Below are 21,575 nucleotides of genomic sequence, written 5' to 3' on the forward strand. Positions count from 1 at the left end.
CAAGAGGTAGTTTGGTCTCAGCCAGGTCAGTCCTGAGCTGAGCCCTTGAGCAAAGGCTGCCAGTTGCATTGAAAGATCCATACTGTTGTGTCAACTCAGTGGTGTGCTGAGACCACCCAACTCACTTCACTTAGAACCGAAGCTGAACGGGAACCTTGGTTCTGGGAAGTAGAGGTGTAATTTTCTGCTATGACCAACCCTCAACCCTTCATGGTTTCCACTGAGACGCCAACATGCCCTTCTAGGAAGCAAGAGGATTAGATGGGTTGACAACAGCTGCCCCTCCTTGTACCGAGGATTCTGTGATTTTAAGGGACAGGAGGTGAAGCAGTAAATCCCTCCTTTCTGTAATCTTATCTCCTGCAAACAACACTGACTGCCTTATGAGTCAGCCAATTGTAGAGTTAACTGTTACTGGAAGCCTGTATGGATGCCTTACTGACTCCATGGCGGTAACAGAAAAGAAATGATCCATTCTATGCTCTTTCCCACCCTGTTATTGTCTGATTAGCCTTTGAGTTCATTCCAGTGTACCTCTTCCCCTCCTGACCCTCCTTTGCCCCTCCATTTCCCATGGGTTCTTTCTTCTCCACCTGCATCTTTTCTTGGGCATCAAAACCTTAGGCTCAAATTCAACATTCCATTAGGAACAAGACCCTTCTCTTGCAGCAGCGTCTCTGTCTTTCATGGCCTGTTATTCCATGCTGCAGTCCCTTGATCTCAGACAACAGAGACATTTAGCCAGCGTTGCGGTGATCTGTGTTGCACCTCTGCTGAGCCATCCACGAGCCTTTGCTGGAACAGGCATTGCAGGAAGGATGGAAGTTGGGGGTGTCAGGAGGAAAAGGCATCAAAAAGCTCATAAATTAGACTCAACATAAGGGCCTGAATGAAATAGGTTGGAATCCTCAACAGAGCTGATTGACGGCAGTTTAGAGGGACCATTTCTCCATCAATGTGTACAGCTCTTGTGGAATTTTGTCTTGAGAGCTTAGGTCACATGTCCCTGTTTTGATGCTGTCCAACAATTCCTGTAACTAAAGATTGAAATATTTTGCAATAATTAATGCTGCAAGCTGTGCATATTAAGCCAGGGAGAAAATCATTGCATTTCATTTGCTCTAAAGTTTTATTAAAACATGCAGAATAGGAACTATCTGAGAGTGATGGAGGAAAAAAATTGGGCAGGAGGCAAATTGGCTCAGGGATTGACAATAATGTTTCTGGAAAATATATATATCTATATTGGAATGGAAAAATGTTGTGCTTCCCCTAGCAGCTGGAGAGATTTAGCAATTTGTTTGGCAGAAGAGTTTAAAGAGGAGGGTCCTTCCAGGTCAGAGTTAGGTTCAGTACTGGAAGCGTATGGACTGAATTATTGAATTCTCCATTTTGCATCCCCAGGAGAAGGTGCACTCATTTAGTGTTGGGAAAATCCATTAGCAGAGATTTTTTGAAGTTGGAAAGGGGAGAACAGGTTGAATCTCTCTAGTTTGGCACCATCAGGATCTGACTGGGGCTGAACAAGGTAATTTGCTGGACCACAGGAGATCAGTATTTTCTAGCGTATGACCAACAGTTCAATTGCTTACTGTGCTCTTAGAAGACATTTAGGGGTAAATCACAGCTAAATAACAGCACAGAACACTGAGAGCCAGGACTGGTAGCTGTAAACAAACATTATGGGACCATGGGAGACTTGGCCACATCCATGATAAGTGGTCATCCGACTAACTAAAATCATGCCAGATTAGGGATGTTGCTGGACTAGAGACTTCTGGATTAGAGGGGTCCAGTCTGTGTTGGATTATGTTTTTCTTGCTCTTTTAAACCCTGTTGTAAAACTATTAACTACTATTTATTTGTTTGAAAGGGAACAGTGTCTATATAGTATTGTCCCCAGGCAGTGGAAGTTGCCCTCACCTTCCTGTTTGACGGCTCTGCAGCCGAGCTTTCTCAATCCGATTGCTATGTAATAATTGTGTGTCGGGGTTTTGTCTCCTGCCCCACTGTATGGGTGGGGATGGTCATGAGGTGAGAAGGGGTGAAATCCATGGAACAGGTTTTAGAGAGCAAAGGATACCATGAATCCTTGCACAGATGAATCTGTAGAGGATGAACTCTATCTCTAGTCAGCTAGGCCTGGTCACTCTGAATTTGCAGACCCCATCCAGAAAACGGCTGTGTTAGAGCGTCTCAGAGATAACTAGTGTGGGGATCCTAGGGATGCACCAGCCAAGTGCCTTCTGCTCTGCCCTATCCCCGCCCACCTCTCCTCGTGGCAGTACCACGCCACTTCCAGCTGATGCAAGGGCAGCTTCCCACTTCCCATGGAGGGGCGTGGCCTAGGAATAGCGCTTTTGGGCCGCACCACAGCAGGGGAGGGGTGGGACTGCCCCCATATTCATCAGAAGCAGCGCTTCCAGTGAGTGTGGGGAACGACAACACCTACGGAGGGTCATTTGCCGAACCCACCTTTGCCCTCTGATCCTGTATGCCCCACTATCTGCAAGTGCTGGTGGTGTTAGGAGGAGAAGCAGTGGGTTTAAATTGCAGCAAGGGAAGTGTCGGTTGGACACAAAAAAAATCTGAACAGTCAGAAATTCAAGAGCAACAAGGCATTTGAATACTAGGCAGTCCTTAATAAATAACATGAAACCAGACTTTTTGTAGCCCATATTTTAGCAACAGCACACACAATGATTTGTAAGGTGATATATGTGTAATACCAACAGACCCGGGTTGCCAGCCCCAGGGATAGAAGCTGTGAGCATAGGGTCTAAAGCCCTGCACTCTACCACATGAGCTAAACACCAGCTGGCTCTCAGCCAAGGTGGTAGAGCAGAGACTTGACTCACCCCAGATGAGGTCTCAGTGCCTCTGGGTACTACAGATGTTTACTGCAGGATATTCACAAACTTTTTACATATTCTATTTCCTCACACTATTTGTACCACTATCTTCCTATCTTTCAGTCCAGAACCTTCTCTCTCTGGAGGATGCTAGACTGTGAACAAACTGTTTTTTGTTTTTGAAATCACTGTACAGCTGCTCTAACACTTTGATAAAGCATTGCCTTATATATTCACCATCTGTGTACGACTTTCCTCCTTTCCACAATTTCTTGAGGTGCCACAAAACTAGCCACAGTTATGATACTTGGTGATTTCATCCATTTAGTGAACATCTTCTTACTTTGCTTTGCTTTGGTTTTTTTCTCACATCTCCAGCTGGATACTGTTTGGCAAAAGTAGCAAGTTTTTTGAGAAAATGCCTCTCCAGACTGCCTATTTTGTTGTTGACAAATTTCTCATTATAAGTGAGACATAAAGGGAGCCTAGCTGAACTTGATATAAATGTGAAGGATTGGATCCATTCCGTTTGAAAGTCTCTGTTTTCATCTTCGATTTTTCCTCCTTTTTGAAGCCATTCCAACCCCGCTGTAATTCTGCCAATTTTACTTCATGTTTAATTTCAGTTTTCTTTCTTAAAATGCATGCTGCCCTTCACAGCAGGAATGCCACAAGCTACTTTTCCTTTTCAAAATCAGGATAAAGTATCATCTCTCACAATGCACTGTGCATATTAAAGGAGGAGTTATTCAACATTTTGAAATCATGTACCGTTTGCTATTTAGAGTTGTTCTTTGCTGGGCTTTTAGGCATTTACTGTTTATTGAAAATAATCAGGAGGGTTTTTTTTATTTTGCAAGTAAGGCGTTGGGAGCCACAAAAAAAGTCCTAAAAGAGCTACATGCGGCTTTGGAGCTGCAGGTTGCAGAGCCCTGTGGTAGATGGCGGTTGGTTCTGCGATGGTTGCAAGGACCCAGACTCAGTGACTTCTCGAGGTTTCTTTCAGTTGTAGTACAGTATGATTCTTTGACTTGTGCTATCCTTGCACTGGTGAAAAGTAGTGACTGATTTCTGGCACAGCTTCCCAGTTACCCCTTCTGTCTGCCAGAGGAGAGTGCCACAGGAAACCATTCCAAGCCCATGGCCTTTCACACGGATTCACCATTCTCATCTCTTGTCTTGCGCACTAAAAACCAAGCGCTTTAATTCCTATAAACTCTATTCTGGTCTTTCAGTCCTATGTGCCCAAACAAAAAGCCATCCTACATATCTCTCAGCCTTTACTGCAGATGTTTGGTTAAAGCCTGAGAATCTCTGCATGGTGCAGGGACCTCATTAGTTACAAAGTCACTGAGATTTTGCATTATGCAACTTGTAATTGTCACTTTCTCTGGTTCTCCCCTGCCTGCATCCCACTCCCCCACTGATTACAGGAACAGAGGGATGAGAACTCGCCTGGGTTGCCTGTCTCACAAATCAGACTCTTGCAATGACTTCACGGCCATTCTTCTGGATAAGCCCAACCGAGCTCTGAAGTGAGTATAGATACCCAATTCTCCTTTCATTCCTATCTGTATTTCCTTCCTTCTGTCGGACGGTATAGGCTTTGAACCCTAATCTCTGCAACTGGAGATGGATTTACCACTGAAGATCCCTGAAAAATAATTAAGTTAATCATTTGAGAGCAAGCAATGAAAAATCCCCAAATGTTTGGAGACCTGCTTTTCCCAAAGGAAAATCTAAGGAATTTGAAACAGCACCGGCTCTGTTAGAAAAGACTTGTATCCTGAATACATTGGAAGCAGATTCTTAGACAGAAAATGCAAACAATCTCCCAATACAAATGGGAGTTGTTTGCATTTATCCAAGGACAGAATTTGGCCCATTGTTATTGCAAGTCTAAATATGAACAGTTACCTCTGTATAGTAAGGCATCAACCGCTTCGATCCCTGGCCCTATTATGCACTACAATGCTGGAAGCATTTAACTGATTATACTAAGTCCTATTAAACAAAATGAAAACCAAAACAGCGTTCTCCAGATCAAGAAGTGGGTCTGTCCCACGAAAGCTCATCACCTAGTAAAGAATATTGTTAGTCTTTGAGGTGCTACAGGACGGCTTTTTTGTTTTGTGAACATTCAGACTAACACAGAGACTGTCCTGTTAGTAATGTCAAGAACAAAACAGCTTTATTGAATGTATCCAATTTGCATTAAGGCCTAGCTAAGACAACTAATCTCCTGCTGTCCTCTCCCCGCCCTCAGCCACAAAGGGTCCTGTCTCAGCATGCACTAGGACTTGAGTAAAATTTGGGATTAATTCATCATCAATTGCCTCTACTTTGGTTGATACACAGTCCTCATCTAAAACAGGGGGTGTTCTGATCCAGCCCTTCCCAAGCAAGTTGCAGCGGAAGGTGGCTGCCTGCAGTAGCCTATTTGTCATGGTCCTTTCCTTTCTTTCAGAAGATTATCAACAGAAGAAGCCACAAGATGGGCAGATTCCTTTGACAGTCTCTTGTCCCATAAATGTGAGTAGAAGCCCGGTTGTACCTCTACCCTCTTTCACAAAATTTACTGTAGGTCAAACGTGAGTTTTAGATGGCACAAGACCCCACAGCGCATCTCCACATAACTATTTTCACCACCCATGGTTAAGGTATCAGGGCGATAGCGTAAGAACATGCTGTGTGCGAGTGTCTACTATAACAATTCTCTACAATTGGTGGGCCATGGCCCGGCGGTGTGCTGGGAAGCCGCACTTAGGGTGCCTCAGATCCACGTGCCAGGGAGGGCCATCCGCAGCTCTGCATGCGTGCCCCACCGCTCTGTGGGAGAGGCACATGGTGACAGTGGCGGTGGCGGCTCTGGTGAGTCGTTGACATCAAGGTAGAGTGGGAGGGGGGAGCTGGGGTGCCTGGCTCTGGGGGAGGGATGGGGGATTGGGTTATAGGGGCAAACTGGGGGTGTCTGGCTCTGGGGGAAGGGTGGAGGATTGGGCTAGAGTTGGGGGCTGGAAGTGCCTGGCTCTGGGGGAGGAGAAGGAGATTGAGTTATATATATTGGGTATGCTATGAAATTATGATGAGTGCTGAAGTGTGCCACGAGGTGATTAAGATTGCTGAGCACTGTACTACAACACTAACATACACCACGGCTGAAATTTTCACCTCCCCCATCCCCGGGGATCTGTTCGCCCAATTCCCATTAATGTTAGTGGGAAATCCAGTGGGTATTCAAAATCCCTGTATGACTTTGAACTTTCCAGTCCACCACAAACTAAAAATATTTTCCTGTTACTTGGTATAGCTTATAGTTAAACATGCAAGTTTGGTTTCTGCAAACACAAAGCCTCCAGAACCATTTGGTCATCACACTTTGTACCACTAAACAGAGCAATCATTTCAGTTCTGGTCCTAAAATTGTTATTTTGCTCCATGCGACACATCCTACTGGGAAGCTACTGAGTGCCAATATCATGGAATGTCACCTGGGACTGTACCCTTTAACAAACAATGTGTTAACATTAGCAATGTATGTACAACGGCAGATTTCCATTACAGAGTGAAACAAGGGGGCAAAGTGAGATTGTGGGAGGAGTGTAAACTAAAACGGAGAGGAAGTATGCGGTGAAGGCTTACATTTCAGGAAGGAAGGGGGCAGATTCCTGATTTGCTTAGCCTGACTTTTTTTTTGTTTTTGCCTGAGCACTATTAAAATCCCTGTGTTTTCAGTGGGGAATAAACTGAGGTCTGTAAACTGCATTGAGATCCATGAATGAAAAGATGCAATATTATTTGACCAACAATAATCACCAAAAATATTATTTTTGCAACAACAAGGGAGAAAATTGGGGGGAAATTCAACTTTTTAAAAGCTCTCTTTTTGGTCAAAACATAAAATACCATGGAAAACTTTTGTCACTATCCGATGGTTTTTTGCCTCTCTCTAATTTTGTCAGAGTCCTATGTTAGACTGAGCCTAAGTTAGGATATTAGGAAAGGTAAGGTGTGTGTATACATGAGCATGCTTCTTTTATAAAAGCTACAGAGATCAGCATTTATTTGCAGCTACCACCTGGAGGTAGTTGAGATCCATGTTACATCTAATCTTTCCCATCTGTGTGCAGAATAAATTTTTATGTGCACCAAGGCACTTGGAAATGTGCACCACCAGGAGAAACAGAAAACCAAGCTGTGGGGACACTGCAATTAGCTGGGTAGCATTTGACTCTTTCCTGAGTGGCTGCACAACCACACGGGGTATTCTTGTGCAATTATTTAGCTGTGATTTATCCCTAAATGTCTTCTAAGAGCCCAGTAAGCAGTGGAAGTGTTGAAAATGTGCTAGAAAATATGGACGTCCTGTGGTCTGGCAAATTCTCTCATTCAGCACCCATCAGGTTCCATGGGTGCCAAACTAGAGAGGTTCAACCTGTACCAGCTTTCTCCTGTACCTAGAATTGTAACAGAGAGATAGCTGTGCTAGTCTGTATACTATCAAAACAAAAAGCAGACAAGTAGCACTTTAAAGACTAACAATAATCACCTAAAAGAACAAAAAGCAGTCAAGTAGCACTTTAAAGACTAGCAAAATAGTTTATTAGGTGAGCTTTCGTGGGACAGACCCACTTCTTCAGACCATAGCCAGACCAGAACAGACTCAATATTTAAGGCACAGAGAACCAAAAACAGTAAGCAAGGAGGACAAATCAGAAAAATCACCTAACACGTTGTTTTGTTAGTCTTTAAAGTACTACTGGACTGCTTTTTTGTTTTGCTAGAATAGTAAGTTGTGGTAACTATATGGCATGTGATAACAAAAGCTGAGTTCCTTATAATGGCTCCTGTAGATTGAATAGTGAGATATCTGTTACGTAATAAGACACACACCCCCGCCCCTTGGCCCTTACAAGTTTTGTACTCCATGTCTCCGGAAGGGCCAGTGTGAGGGTCAAAACCGTCTCTCAGTTAAATTGATACAAATTGGAAGCGAGTCCATTGAAGTCTGTTCTGTTACTCTAGAGTTAGACCAGTGTAAGCCAGAGCAGTGCTTCACCCACTGATGTTTGGATGGAAGCAATAGCTTGTGGCACTCATAGGTATTTTCATAACTGTATTAAATACAGGCCATAAAACTGTCTCTGATCCATCCTGGATGCAGACAGTAGCTTCAGTTAGCTGCATTTCCCAACCCCATCAAGACGCACTCGTGAACAAACATTGTGCAAATGTCAGATAAAGAAGCCCTGTGTCATCTCTCGCCTTTCTGTATGACTGTCTCCAGTGAACATTTTCACCTAACTGCCTACAGCTAGTGCCAAAAAGGGAGAGGATGCGTTCAGTCACATTTCCCTATGAGTGCCTGTATGAACAGTATTTGGTAGTGTAATATCAGCTCATACTCTAGGGCATAAGCTGTTCTCCAGCTGGGCTCAGGAAGTTTTTGATTTGCTTTCTAGTGGTACGCAGGTATCACATTTTCTCTGACACATCTGGCATGCCCCATTTCTTCACTAGATTGGCTACCAGTCTGTTCTGGAAATGCCTGTGTAAATTTCAGAAGGATTAAAATTTACTTATAGTTTGCTAATTCACTTGGAATAATGTGGATGGCTCCCAATTTTTACACCAGTTAAACCTAGTATGAGATTTTGGGTTTCTTTGGACCAAACAAATCCTTGTTGTAATGGTGTGTTATGCCCTAAGTCAGTGTTTCCCAAACTAATTCGGCCACGTAACGCTTTTGGGCTGAGAATATATTGAGAGAACACATACGTGCTGGTCGGGGTGTGTGTTTGTGAAGGGTTTCATACTGAAAAATTGCCACACATACTGCTCAAAAGTTGATTTAAAAGTTTTTTTTAGATTTCTTTTATTTTACAAAGAACAAAAACTAACAAGAGAAAATCATCAGAATGAATAACTAATGTTCTTCTGATAGGAGGATGTTTAGCAGACCTGTAATTAAGTATAACAATTAAAATTTAAGTACAAACCTAAAACAAAACATGAGTATAACAGCCAAAAGAAGGATGGTTAGTGTCATTCTTTTGTACAAAAATAAAGAACAATATTGTTTAAAAAAGGATCGCCTTCCGTTAAAGCTCAGGATCGATTTTCTGGGGTTCAATTTTGCATGCTGAGCAAGGATGCACAAAATCAAACGATCAAGGGTGGATGGCTGACCCCTGTACTCCTCAATCTTGTAGCACTAAGGAAGGTAGATAGGAGAGTTCATCCCATCAACCTCCCCCAGCGAGGAAGGCAGGTAAGTCGATTGCAGATAAGTCGATTCCAGCTACACAATTGCCGTAGCTGGAATTGTGTATCTACAAGGCTACGTCTACACGTGAAGCCTACATCGAAATAGGCTATTTCGATGAATAACGTCTACACGTCCTCCAGGGCTGGCAATGTCAATGTTCAACTTCGACGTTGCGCGGCACCACATCGAAATAGGCGCTGCGAGGGAACGTCTACACGCCAAAGTAGCACACATCGAAATAAGGGTGCCAGGCACAGCTGCAGACACGGTCACAGGGCGGACTCAACAGCAAGCCGCTCCCTTAAAGGGCCCCTCCCAGACACAGTTGCACTATATAACACAAGATACACAGAGCCTACAACTGGTTGCAGACCCTGTGCCTGCAGCATGGATCCCCAGCTGCCGCAGCAGCAGCCAGAAGCCCTGGGCTAAGGGCTGCTGCCCACGGTGACCATAGAGCCCCGCAGGGGCTGGAGAGAGAGCATCTCTCAACCCGCCAGCTGATGGCCGCCATGGAGGACCCGGCAATTTCGACGTTGCGGGACGCGGATCGTCTACACGGTCCCTACTTCGACATTGAACGTTGAACGTCGAAGTAGGGCGCTATTCTGATCCCCTCATGAGGTTAGCGACTTCGACGTCTCGCCGCCTAACGTTGAAGTTAACTTCGAAATAGCGCCCGACGCGTGTAGCCGCAACGGGCGCTATTTCGAAGTTAGTGCCGCTACTTCGAAGTAGCGTGCACGTGTAGACACAGCTCAATTGACTTTAAATCTAGCGTAGACCTGGCCTCAGATCAAAGGGTGGAATTAAATGTTACCAAAGTGATATAATCTTGAATCCTTCATAATAAGTCAATGGGTATAGCCCTGGTAAGGAGGCTGACGTTCACAGAGAGTCATATTACAGTATCTTTTTCCGAACTCCCGAAGCTGTTGTTGCTACTCACAATGAGACTACAAAAAGGCTGCAGGTGGAGACATTACCCAAAGGCCTCTAACAAAGCACCACATACTCTCTGGGTATAATATCCGCTCATTTACCTTTGCAAAATATCCACTGACGTAGGAGAGCCTGCTGTCTGCGGCATTTTAGTGAATTTTTTGTGACAGGTGATCTCAACGCAATGCTTTCAGGAGAGGGGCTCCCGAGTGGAGTCTTGGAAGACCTTAGAGAGAAGATAATACGTTTCCAATAACATCTGGTTCCACAATGACACCAGATTGTAAGAAAATCCACCTTTTCTTTTTTAGGTGTGCGTGAGGGGGACGTGTGTCTCTAATCGCAGTCTTGATCAGGCAGCGTGTTATTTTCTTAAATAATATTCAATGTTTTCTTCCTGGACCTGATTCCTCTCTGCACCAGCGTGGGGGCTAGCATAGGGATGGATGCTTTTCCTATTCTGGGGTTGCTGCCGTGCACCCCACCTCCAGTGCAGGTGAAGGAGTCCTGCAGAGCATCTGGCTTTGTGCGCTGGCTGCTAGAGCCCCCATGGGACGTGCAGTATCTGAGGAAAGGCCTCGACATTGAAACCCTGAGCCATGGCCCCTCCTGCATTGCAGTCCTTGCACACTGCTGCTTCTTGTGGGGCCAAGGGGGTATAGAACGAATGGTGTCACCTCTTCGCTTGCTGCAGAGTTCGACTGCACCAGGAGTATTCCTGGCAGCTTGCACAGAAGGAAGCTTCGGGCTGTGCAGATGCCCCTCTGTAGGCCAGCTGTGCTGTTATAAAGGGGTCATAGGTCACCCAGAAATCAGTCCCACGTCTCTAGGGATGCCTGGCTGGGCAGTGCCCTGTTGGGTAAAGGGAATGGAACGAGTCCAACTGTCGAGAGTGCAGGTCCTATACATGAGCATTGACACTGGCAAGAGCTCAAGAAAGATCAAGGCAGCTCAACGCTTGGGTGTCCATCCCACACGGCTCTGCAGCAGGCGTCTGTCTTCAGCATACACCTGGGGACGCAGTGTGCGGCTCTGCCGCCGTCACTCTAACACTGCTTCACGGGAACTCACGCCACCCGGAGGCTCAGTTTTGTTGCCACTGTCAGGTAAACAACTTCCTGGAGTGGATCCACCTGATATTCCCTCAGCTTAGGTGTCTTATCCACTGCACTGGCCCATGGAACAGCCTTCTCCCAGGCCGGCTCTATCTCTTCAAGCCAGGAGCAACTGTTCTGATGGGACAGCCCTCAAGCTCTTGAATTGCTATTAACTCCTCATTTGCCAGGGACAGGACAACGTACAGCAATGTGTAGTTTTCCCTTCCTAAAAAGCAAGCAGTGAGGGGAAAGCGTCAGGGCAGTGTGATGGCCAGGGAAGGGGATTCTGTCGTCTAAGAGACACGCTCTTGGTACGTTTAACAAGCAGCGGAAACGACTTTAGTGGGCTTTTCTCGAACATCTTTTCCCAGTTCACACCGTTAAGGCTAACAGTGGCTCCTGTGAGACTGGAGCTCCTTCTGGCCTGGAGAGAGTGGATGTGCAGTGAATGACACGAGAACAGCCTCTCTCTCTTCCTCATGCCCGGGAGACACGGTCTGGCCAGCCAGATGGAGATTGCTTTTGACAGTATGCCGGTGGAGATGCAGCCAATGGCGTGTCTTGCGCTGCGTCGCTCACGGAGCTGGGCACATGGCTTTGGCATTTGTACAATATCCAGCAGGACAAACTGTCCTCAAACCTCTGTCTGTTTGCAGCAGTCAGACATGGAAAAACCTTCACATACATTTGCTTTTAAGTTCGGTGATGGTTATTTCCTCCCTGCTTCCTCGTTGTGATTTCTGCGCTGTTCTGATGTATATTATCCGTCTTCTGCCTTTTCTTGGCTCTTCTTCCCACAGATCCATGGGAAAACCCCATTCTCCTTCCAGGTCTTTTTGTGCCTGAACAGCGCCGTACCAGCTTTGTGCTACTGACATGAGCCTAAATTAATTGAAGCAAAACTAGGGTTAGAAAATTTCCTGTTCCTTCACCTCATTCAGCATCAGCAGGGCAGTATTAAGACCCCCTAAGTCCTTTTTGAAAATGAAACAGTCATTGTAGTGCTAATTGTGGCAACACCCCCGTATCTTGAAAAATCTCCGCCTGTGCCCGTGTAACCTAGGTTAAGCACCAGTCACATGTACGGCCTGAAATGCAAACATCACCTAAATAATCATTTTCTGAGTCATTGCAGGGGCTCTTTTGCATACTTGGCGTAATCTAATTCTTGACTCTCCACCCGCCCCTGTCCCTCTACTCTCTGATTTGCTCACCTTGATCATTTTTTTTCTGATTTGTCCACCCTGATTACTGTTTTTGGTTCTCTGTGCCTTAAATATTGAGTCTGTTCTGGTCTGGCTATGGTCTGAAGAAGTGGGTCTGTTCCACGAAAGCTCACCTAGTAAATTATTTTGTTAGTCTTTAATGTGCTACTTTACTGCTTTTTTGTTCTAAATAATCATGTACTTGCTCACTTCAGCATGGTGGTGCTTGGAGATCAAATAGTCTGCATGAAGGATTTAAGCATTGAGTGTTGGATCTTCTCTAGCTGTTGAGGACTTGGCTTAGTTGCCGCTCATCATTCACTAGCCAGTAATAACAACCTTTACTGCTTTACTACATCTACTCACCATGCTCTTAGGGAATGAACACAAAGCTGGTTGTGAGGAACTTTTTGAGTTCTGACCACACGTGCCTTTTACTGATCGTGAGAAAATCCATGCACCTTCTTGCTTTCCTGCCCCCCATCTATAATAGGATGGTAAAACAAAAAAGCAGTCAGGTAGCACCTCAAAGACCAACAAAATAATGTATCAGGTGATGAGCTTTCATGGGGCAGACCCGCTTCTTCTGATCTGGAGATAGTGCTGTAGTGGAAGTAGTGCTGAGAGTGCATTGGTAGGGCGATTATATAACAGAGAGATACAGACAAAAAGTAGGAAGGTAGCAATAATACTCAGGTGAACTGCAGGGATGAATGACTGCTAGTAGAGACAGGCCCACTGACAGGAGGACAAAGAGGACTATTGTCTCCCAGGCCCAGGCGTTTCAAAGTAGCTTGGAGCTCTGTCTGCTGCTGCTGCCAGAGTAGCCGTGGCAGTGGCCAGAGCTCTGGGTCCTTCTGTGTTAGTTTTAAACTGTGTAACCAGGAAGAGGTGACAAATAGCTTTTTTTTTTTTTTCTTCTGACAGCACGTAAAAAATAGCTCTCTCTGTCACCTGTAAATTAAGCCAGCACAATGGAAACCCCATTTGCGTGGGAACGCTGTAGGAAATACAGGTTGATGGAGGGATATGAAACAAAAAGGGAGAGAACAGGCAACAGGGGAGGAAAGTCTTGTGTGTTGACACACTTCCAGGGGTGTCTGCACTGAAAGTGGAGGGGAAACGGACGCCTTTCTTATCCATCACTGAGGAAGCAAAAAGGACTGCAGTTTTCTTCTGTTCATAAAATTTGAACCGCGTGTTAGTGATGCGTTGTTGGGAGGCCTCAGGTGAGAAGTTTATAAGACCAGGATTTTAACCTGTGAGAGTAAAATTCAGACTGTCAGAAACATATACCTGTTCTTTTGCATATCACCTGTTCCTGTTATCCTTGCTCACTCCGCCTTCAATCTCACTGGTTGGAAGGGTATGGTGTGTTTTCGCGGTAGGTTACAGTGCTGAGCTGTGTACTCTGTGTTCCTCCAGGGGCAACTCGTGTGGTAATTTCTGTGAGTACCCAGTGATGGGAGCTGAGTACTAGAGGGGAAGGCTGGCAGAGGGACCCAGGAGCTGGTGAACGTCTGTCATTACGCTGCATCAAGAAGGCCAGATCTGTGGAGGCCTAGAAGTCGGTGCTTGTCAATGGTCAGAGGCTGTTGGTTTCAAAGAACTGAGGTACAGCGAAACGACTTCATGCTAAGGGTTGGTGATGGTTAGACACCTTGTGGGAGCAACAGAGTCACGACGTGTATCGGTCCCATACAGGTGAATGGCGGAAATCAGCCGGAGACTGGAGGAAAAAGAGAAAGAGCCGGGCAGCCCTTGGCTCTGAAGTGCCTCGCAACAAAGTCCTCTCCAGTCGGATCATCTCCAGCCTCCCAAACAATTCAGAGCAAGCCCAGTTGTCTGATCTAATGCCGGGGTGGAGAACCTATGGCCCACGGGCCGGATCTGGCCTCTGGCTTAATTTGATCTGGCTCAGGGCAAGTCTCTGTGCCATGGGCTGGGAGCCCTGAGCCGCAAAGCCTCCCCATGGGGTGGAGCACAAGTAGCAGCTCACCCCACTGTGAGCGAGGAGTGGTGGGATTATGGGATTTTGTGTCTTGCTTGGGAGCAGGTGAATAGTGTGTGTGTGTGTGTGTGTGTATATGTGTGTGCACGTGCACACGCACACGCGGGGGAGGGGTTTGCTTGTGCGTGGCCCCTGACAGATTTGTCTGTGGGTCAGTGGCTCCCCACGCCTGATCTAAGGGCTTTCTCCACCTCCAGAGAGCTCAGGTGCAGCCTGTGGAGACCTAGGATCATTCTGAATCGTTTGGGAGGCAGGAGGTGATCAGACCTGAGAGGGCTTTCTTGGGAGGGACTTCAGAACCTGTGCGTGGCCTACCACCAGAGACAAGCCGCCTTGATTCGAAGTCTCTCCTGCCTACAGTCTTGAGCAAAGGAGCCAGAGCCAGGCGGGGAACAAAGACAGAAGATAGCCCAGGCGCGGGTGAGAGGAAGGAGAGCAGAAGGACAGAGTGAAAAAAGGGGACTGGCAAGAGACCTGCAGGAGCTGGAGGGGGAGGGACAGGAAGGGGAATAATTTATGGAGAGGCACGTGGTGGGGAGGAGACGTTGGCGAGACGGGCAGGAGATGAAATACAACAGGAAGAGAACGTCTGCTCCTCGTGCCCTACTCCTTTCGACATTTATTTGGACATTCGGAGCCACTGATGAAAGTCAGAACAGGAGCGAGCTCTGCAGAGACCGACCGGCTCCCAGCTGCTGCCCCAGGTCCCTGGCTATTCCAGGCTGCTCTCTGAGGCGAGGCCGAAGCCGAGGTCTTTCTCGCTGTGTCAGTCGTGAGCGAGCCTTTCCTTCAACCAGACGGCAGGCGCGGCTCATCATCTCTCCTGGCCAGGCGTCTGCTCGTGGAGAGTGACGCGTGTCAAGGCTCAGGATGTCAAAAAGCAGAGGGGGAATGAAGACGCAGGAAGAGAGGCAGGATGTCTAGAAACAAAGCACACGGCTCTTCACGGTCACTGTAAAAAGCTTCAGCAGGACAGCTGCTAACCAGCCATGGGCTGTTTAGGGACAAACGCTGCAGGAACCAGGTCCGTACGAGGAGTTGGATGGCACCGGGATCGGCTGTTCTGTTCCCTCAGACTCCAGTCTCTGCCAGCCTGTCTGACACATCCCTGCAGCAGAGATTCCCCAATCTGCTCCTGTGTTTTCACCTTCCCACTCAGACCAGACCTCCCCAGGAAGGACGCTGGGTCACATTCTGGCACTGCAGACTTGGAGAGGGGAAACATCTCCCTCAGGCACCTGGAGCTGTAGCTCTGCAGTCCCTTACATGCACACCGCAGCATGCAGTGTTAGCAGCACAGCTTTGAGAGCCACAAAAAGCCCTTGTTTTGCTCCTGACACAGGACCTTGCTGAGACGACGCTGTGACGGGTTGGGAAGGATTCCCTTGGGACTGTCACCTGATGTGCCAGGAAGCCATTAAGTCTGCTTGCCCGGACAGCCTGGACACCCTTTCACCCTGTCCTGGTGAACTGAGCTCTCCAGCCTGCGTCAGCACAGAGACAGGGAAAGCCCCCTCCCCCTCGGCTGCAGATACAGACTAAAAACAACACAGCGTGAGACCTTTTCCCAGAACTCAAGTACACAGCTTCTCTGGGAGCTGAAGCCCAGATAAATCTGTCTTATGCTGTCTAGAGATCCCTACAGCATAAGCTCATGAAATTTGCCCTTTCTTGGTGTAAAGAGAGATCTGCACAGACTCCTTGCTACCCCTCTGGTGCCTGGGTAACAATTAGTTATGCTGGGTTTATTAAACAAAAGTGATGTTGTTAAGTACAAAAGATAGGATTTAAGGGGTTCTAGGAAGTAGCAGATAGAACAAAGTGAGTAACTGAGTAAAAGAAACACTCAAGCTAAGTTTAATACACTAAAGAAACTGGTTACATGTAATACCTCACCCTCAAAGTTGTTCTACTAATCTTCACAGACCAGACATCCTTCCATCTTGGGGCCCAATCCCTTCCCCCAGTTCCTTCTTAGGTGTTTCCAGCAGTCATCTTAGCCGGGGTGGCCAGGGAGAACTCATCACCTGGATTACCTCACTCTCTACCCATCAATAGGATTTGCCTAAGGCAGGAATCTTCCATCTCCCAAACCTGGGCCCTCCCTCCTTCTTGTGGAAAAGTGCAGAATCCAAGATGGATTCCAGCATCAGGTGACATGGTCACAGCCTGTTGCAGAGCCAGCGGCCATTTCTTACTGGCTGATCCTCCCACTTAAAGAGAAACCAAGTTCTCATACTGTTCATTGTCTCTTGCTAACGGGCCACTAACTCTGTGTCTGGCTTCTTCATTGTTGTACCTGATGGGCTGGTAATAGGCTTTTCCCAACACGGATGGGTAAATCTTCAGTTAATATTCCCAACTTCAGATACAGAAATGATACCCATGTACACATAGGATAAACACATTCAGTGTATCATAAACGTCCCAATGACATCTCACATGAAGCATCTCACAAAAAACATATTCCAATTATGTCATATTCATGTTCATGAGCATCTTTCCAGAAAGAATATGGAATGCTCTCTCACGCATCTTTCCCTCTCTCTGAATGGTAATGAGACTAAGAACTACACGACAAAGAGTTGATGTGATACGACTACAGCTGAGCAGCGACTCCATGTGTTGATAATCTCACATTAGCTATTTAAATGGAAGCCCTTTCACCCCATCCTTCCTAAAACCATTCCCAGCTGCTTGTGGGGAGCAGACATGAAGTTACAGGAAGACCTAAGGCACTTAGATGAAACCAGTAGGACTGACAGCCACTGCTGGCTCTGGGCCAAGGTCGGTGTAAGGGGTGGAGCCTCAGGTGGAAGGGGCGTGGCCAAGGGCAGTCAGCCCTCAGTGCCACCCAGGCTGCAGGGGTGTGCCAAGCCCTTAGGTCCTGAAACCACAGTGTCAGAGACTGGGAAGGGTACAGGACCTAAGAACAGTCTTACTGGGTTAGACCAGTGGTCCAGTTAGCCCAGTATCCTGTCTTCAAATACACTGGTTGGCACCAGAAGACACAAATCTTGCCAGGAGCGGGGTGGCTGAGGCAAAGGCTGCTAAGGAGGGACCACAGGAGAGCTCCCTTAAGGGCAGAGCTGGGGCCTGGGGTTCTGCCTCTCAGAGATGGTAACTGGTTGTCTCCTGGACTCTGGCCAGGGAAGGGGAATCTGAGGGCAGGGTCTCTCTTTTCTCTTGGTGGGGTAAGAGCTGTAGGCTGCAGCCTCTGTCACTTTCCACCTCTGCCCATGGGAAGAGGGGTAGGGTGAAACCGCAGGGGGTAGATCTTTCTGGGAGGGAAAAGAACCTGAAAGAGAGCTCCCAGCTTGGAAAATCCATGCAAGAAGGGTTAGCGCCCCTTCACCACCACAGCCAGGCACCAGAAACTCCTGCTGCTCCCAGTTTCGATGGTGGGCCTGACACCTCCATACTTCACCAGTCCAGGAGGAAGAAGCTCCCTGTCCCACAAAAGTTTTAGAGACAAACTTGGGCAGGGATGCTGGCCAGGAAGGATTCCTGTCACAAACTCTTTCATGGCCCAGCCTTACAGGAGAACTCAGAAGCTGGGCTTCCAGAGGGGAAAATTTAGCTTGCCAAAAGTGGGTGGAGTCATACTGATTTCAATTCTGCTTATGCCAGAGCCGAACCGGATCCTGTACCTGCAGAGAAAGTGAATCCAGTGGCTCTGTCCAAGTGTGCCGTTTTTTATAAACTTGCTGAAGCACGGAAATCAGAACGCTCCGATTTCCTCGCCACATCTTCAGAAGCAGAACTGGAGCTAGCTGGGACTGGTGTCAAAGTTGCACAATTTCTAACCATTAAAGGAGATAAAAGCTCTTGGACCAGCTAGCTTGAGAGGTGGCGAGCATGCCCTGTTCCTTCCTTTTCCTTTTTGTTGTTGTTGTTATGGTTAGAAATTCTAAGAGACTGCCTGTGTATAATTAAAGAGATAAAAATGCGTCAAGGTAATAAACCAAAGTAACGAAAAGCCCAGGTATTATAAAAGAAAGACAAGTTCGTATTTTATGAACAGTTTTACCTCGTGACAAGTGTTTTGTTATGGAGATACACATCTCATAGAGCTGGAAGGGACCTTGGGAGGTCATTGAGTCCAGTCCCCTGCTCTCTTGGCAGGAGCTAGCACCCTCCCTTTTTTCAAAAAAAACCCAAAACTATTTGTCCTGGATTCGAAAATGGCCCCCTTAAAGATTGAACCCACAACCCTGGGTTTAGCAGGCTAATGGTCAAGCCACTGAGCTATCCCTCCCACCTTTACAAAATGAGGTACCAATGACTATATGGCAAGCAGAATGTATCATTTGAGCCTGGGAATTTCAAAGGACTTTCTAGGAGTTAGAGCCTCAAATTCCTGTGAAATTCTCTCTAAATTCCTAGCAAAACACTGATTACAAAACAACACAGAAGGGGGGCCTCCATGGGAGCAGTGTTCCCTGTAAGCCAGGGGTCAGCAACTCCCAGCATGCAAGCCAAGAGTGGCACGCAAGTGGATTTTCATCACCAGACAAGGTGGAAATTCAGCCCTGCCCTTGTTCCCCCATGCAGCCGGGAGCTTGCTCAAAGCCTGTGGAGTAACAGAGGACCAGCTAATGCTGCCAACCACCACCTAAATGGTAAAGCTCTGCACCTTAATGTATTTATTAATGAACCTGTTGTAAGTAGGACTATTAGTGACTTTAAAAAGTATCAGCAGCTCCCAGACAGTACATAGAGGTTGAAAGGTCAAATTTTGGCACTCCGCATCGGAAAGGGAGCCGGCCCCTTCTATAAGCTATAAATTTGTGCAGCTACTCAGGAGAGATTCAAACGCGAGCTGGTTAGCACAACTCCCAAAGCTGTTTTTTCGGTTTCTGCTAGTGGTGCACATTCCCACATGTCCCAGTGCACATAAAATTTATTCCACAAATGGATGAAAAAAATGAGTGGGAATATTGCACCAGCGCGTTTTGTACCTGTGTACGAGTAATCAGCCCTGCTGTTGGTAAACTTCAGATCATCACTTAAGCCTTTTGATGCTGATGGCAGGGATTTTGAAACAAATGAGAGTCATATTTTTTGGGGAAGAGCAGACGGGGGGATTTGTGGTAAAGAGACCTTAACTGGCCTGACGTTGTTTCCTTTCTTCCATAAATCCAATGTTTACTGCTTGCAGATGGGGTGGCCGCGTTCCGCGCCTTCCTGAAGACCGAGTTCAGCGAAGAGAACCTGGAGTTCTGGCTGGCGTGTGAGGAGTTCAAAAAGACCCGGTCAACAGCCAAGCTGGCATCCAAGGCGCTCAGGATCTTTGAGGAATTCATTGATGTGCAAGCACCTCGAGAGGTTGGTGAACATGTGAACCTTGGTGGGGATTAATCTAAGAGACAGGTTTTGTGGGGAAACTTCCTTGGCAAGGGGAAGGAAAGGTAGGTTGGGTATTCAGTGCTGGTTGCTGGGGAGGGACACAAGGGGAGGACTGACCATGGGACCAACCTCCCAGGACTCCCCCCTGCGTGTGGGGGAGGGTCATCCCAAGGAAGTTGTGGGATCTTGGATGACCCCCCCACACACTCCCACCCACTCCACTTCCTCCTCCAAGTCCCTACTCCTGCTCTGCCCCACTCGAACCCTTTCCCCAAGCTCCATGCCCGTTGCACCCCCCGCCACCCACTCCCATTCCAGCCCTTCCCCCAAAGGCCCTGTTCCTGAGCGATGCAGCCTGGGGGGACTAGCAGGGGTTGGGCCCCACCTGGACTCATTGGCAGTGGCAGGAAGCAGACCGATTTGGCCCCAGCCCGCTCCACCCCACTCCCCGCTGACAGCCATGTCATTCTGCTTCCTGCCCCGATGAGGGCAGCGGAGAGGTCCGCCCTTTCCCACCAGCCCCCTCCTCTGAATCATGTGGCTGGGAGCTGGGGAAGGGAATGACCTGGTGCTGGGTTGCTCTGCCTCCTGCCCTGCTAGCGAGTGGGGGGGAGGACTTACGCCAACTAAGGTAGCAAATATGGACCATGACTTATTATGAATCCCTCCCTCTCCTGCCCCCAGAGGTGATGCTTTCGTGTTACCAGTCACAGCTGTGATAAACATAGACGCTTAACGACATAAATCAGAGGTACTCTATGAAATCCTTGTTGTTGTCTTCTTCCCTAGGTGAACATCGACTTCCAAACACGGGAGGTGACGAGGAGCAATGTGCAGGAACCCTCACTGTCTTGCTTTGACCAGGCCCAGGGGAAAGTCCACAGCCTCATGGAGAAAGACTCTTACCCTAGGTTTCTGAGATCCAAAATTTACACAGACCTGCTGACCCAAACCCAGAGGAGGCTCAGCTAGAGCAGGGATGGGACCATCAGAAACCATAAGCTTCCAGTGGCAGCCAAAACCATTTCCAAATGTGAAACGTCATTGGTGTTAAAAACGCAGTGGTAAAGGAGGAAGGGGAGAAAGGGACGGGGAGCCTCTTTCAGAATGGGACCCAAAGGGCTCTTTGAGCTGGTGCGCATGTTTGGTTAGTGGTGGCACCTTGCAGTTTCTGGCCTACTCAGGATCAGAAATATGTCCTCTGTGGTGCCCAGGGTCATCTGTCAAGAAGGCGGGTCTCCCAAAACTTACTACACTGGTTAATTGTGTAAATAATACTGACATGAACTTCCAGCCTTCCAGACCTTTTCCTGACGCTCACCTATCCCACACATTTGGAGGGGACACCAAGGGCAGTCATGAAATGAGTGTAACCATCCAAAGCTGGGACTCCAAGCTAATGATCATAGGGCTGCTATAGCTACAGACCTTGAGTGGTACTCCTAGGGTAGAACTGACCAACCAAGTCATCTCTTTCTTCCGTTTTTGTTGCCGATGGTGTGATGTCAGCCACGACCCTGTGGCACCCCCTTCTGACCTGATTATGCCCCCAACTATAAAGTCCTTTTCTTTTGGGGAGGGAAGCGGAATGTTATTTTCACTTACATTGTCAAGGAGGCAACATTTCCTCCCCCGGGGGCCAAACCAAAAGCCCTGACTGGAAGTGGTTCCTGTTGCACCCTACAATTGTTATGATTTAATGATTGATTTGTATTGTGCTAGCACAGAGGAGCCCCGAGCCTGGAGCAGGGCCATTGTTCTAGTCTCTGTAGCAAAACCAAAAGATGCTTCTTGCCCCAGAAGAACTCAGTGGTCATGGATGGCAACATGTCCTGCTCCATCCTGCAAATT

General features: G+C 47.4%; 1 protein-coding gene across 1 annotated transcript in view; it reads left to right on the forward strand.

Annotated features, from left to right (window-relative positions):
• The window catches only part of RGS8 (regulator of G protein signaling 8), a 34,323-nt gene extending 13,627 nt beyond the window's left edge, over positions 1–20,696 (forward strand). The window contains exons 3-6 of the mRNA XM_075002827.1: positions 4,286–4,387; positions 5,320–5,384; positions 19,537–19,703; positions 20,514–20,696. Coding sequence (XP_074858928.1) covers positions 4,286–4,387; positions 5,320–5,384; positions 19,537–19,703; positions 20,514–20,696 — 517 coding nt within the window. The remainder of the gene's footprint in view (positions 1–4,285; positions 4,388–5,319; positions 5,385–19,536; positions 19,704–20,513) is intronic.
• The last annotated feature ends 879 nt before the right edge of the window (positions 20,697–21,575 follow it).

Source organism: Carettochelys insculpta, chromosome 9, assembly GCF_033958435.1.
Source record: "Carettochelys insculpta isolate YL-2023 chromosome 9, ASM3395843v1, whole genome shotgun sequence".
NCBI classification, from domain to species: Eukaryota; Metazoa; Chordata; order Testudines; family Carettochelyidae; genus Carettochelys; species Carettochelys insculpta.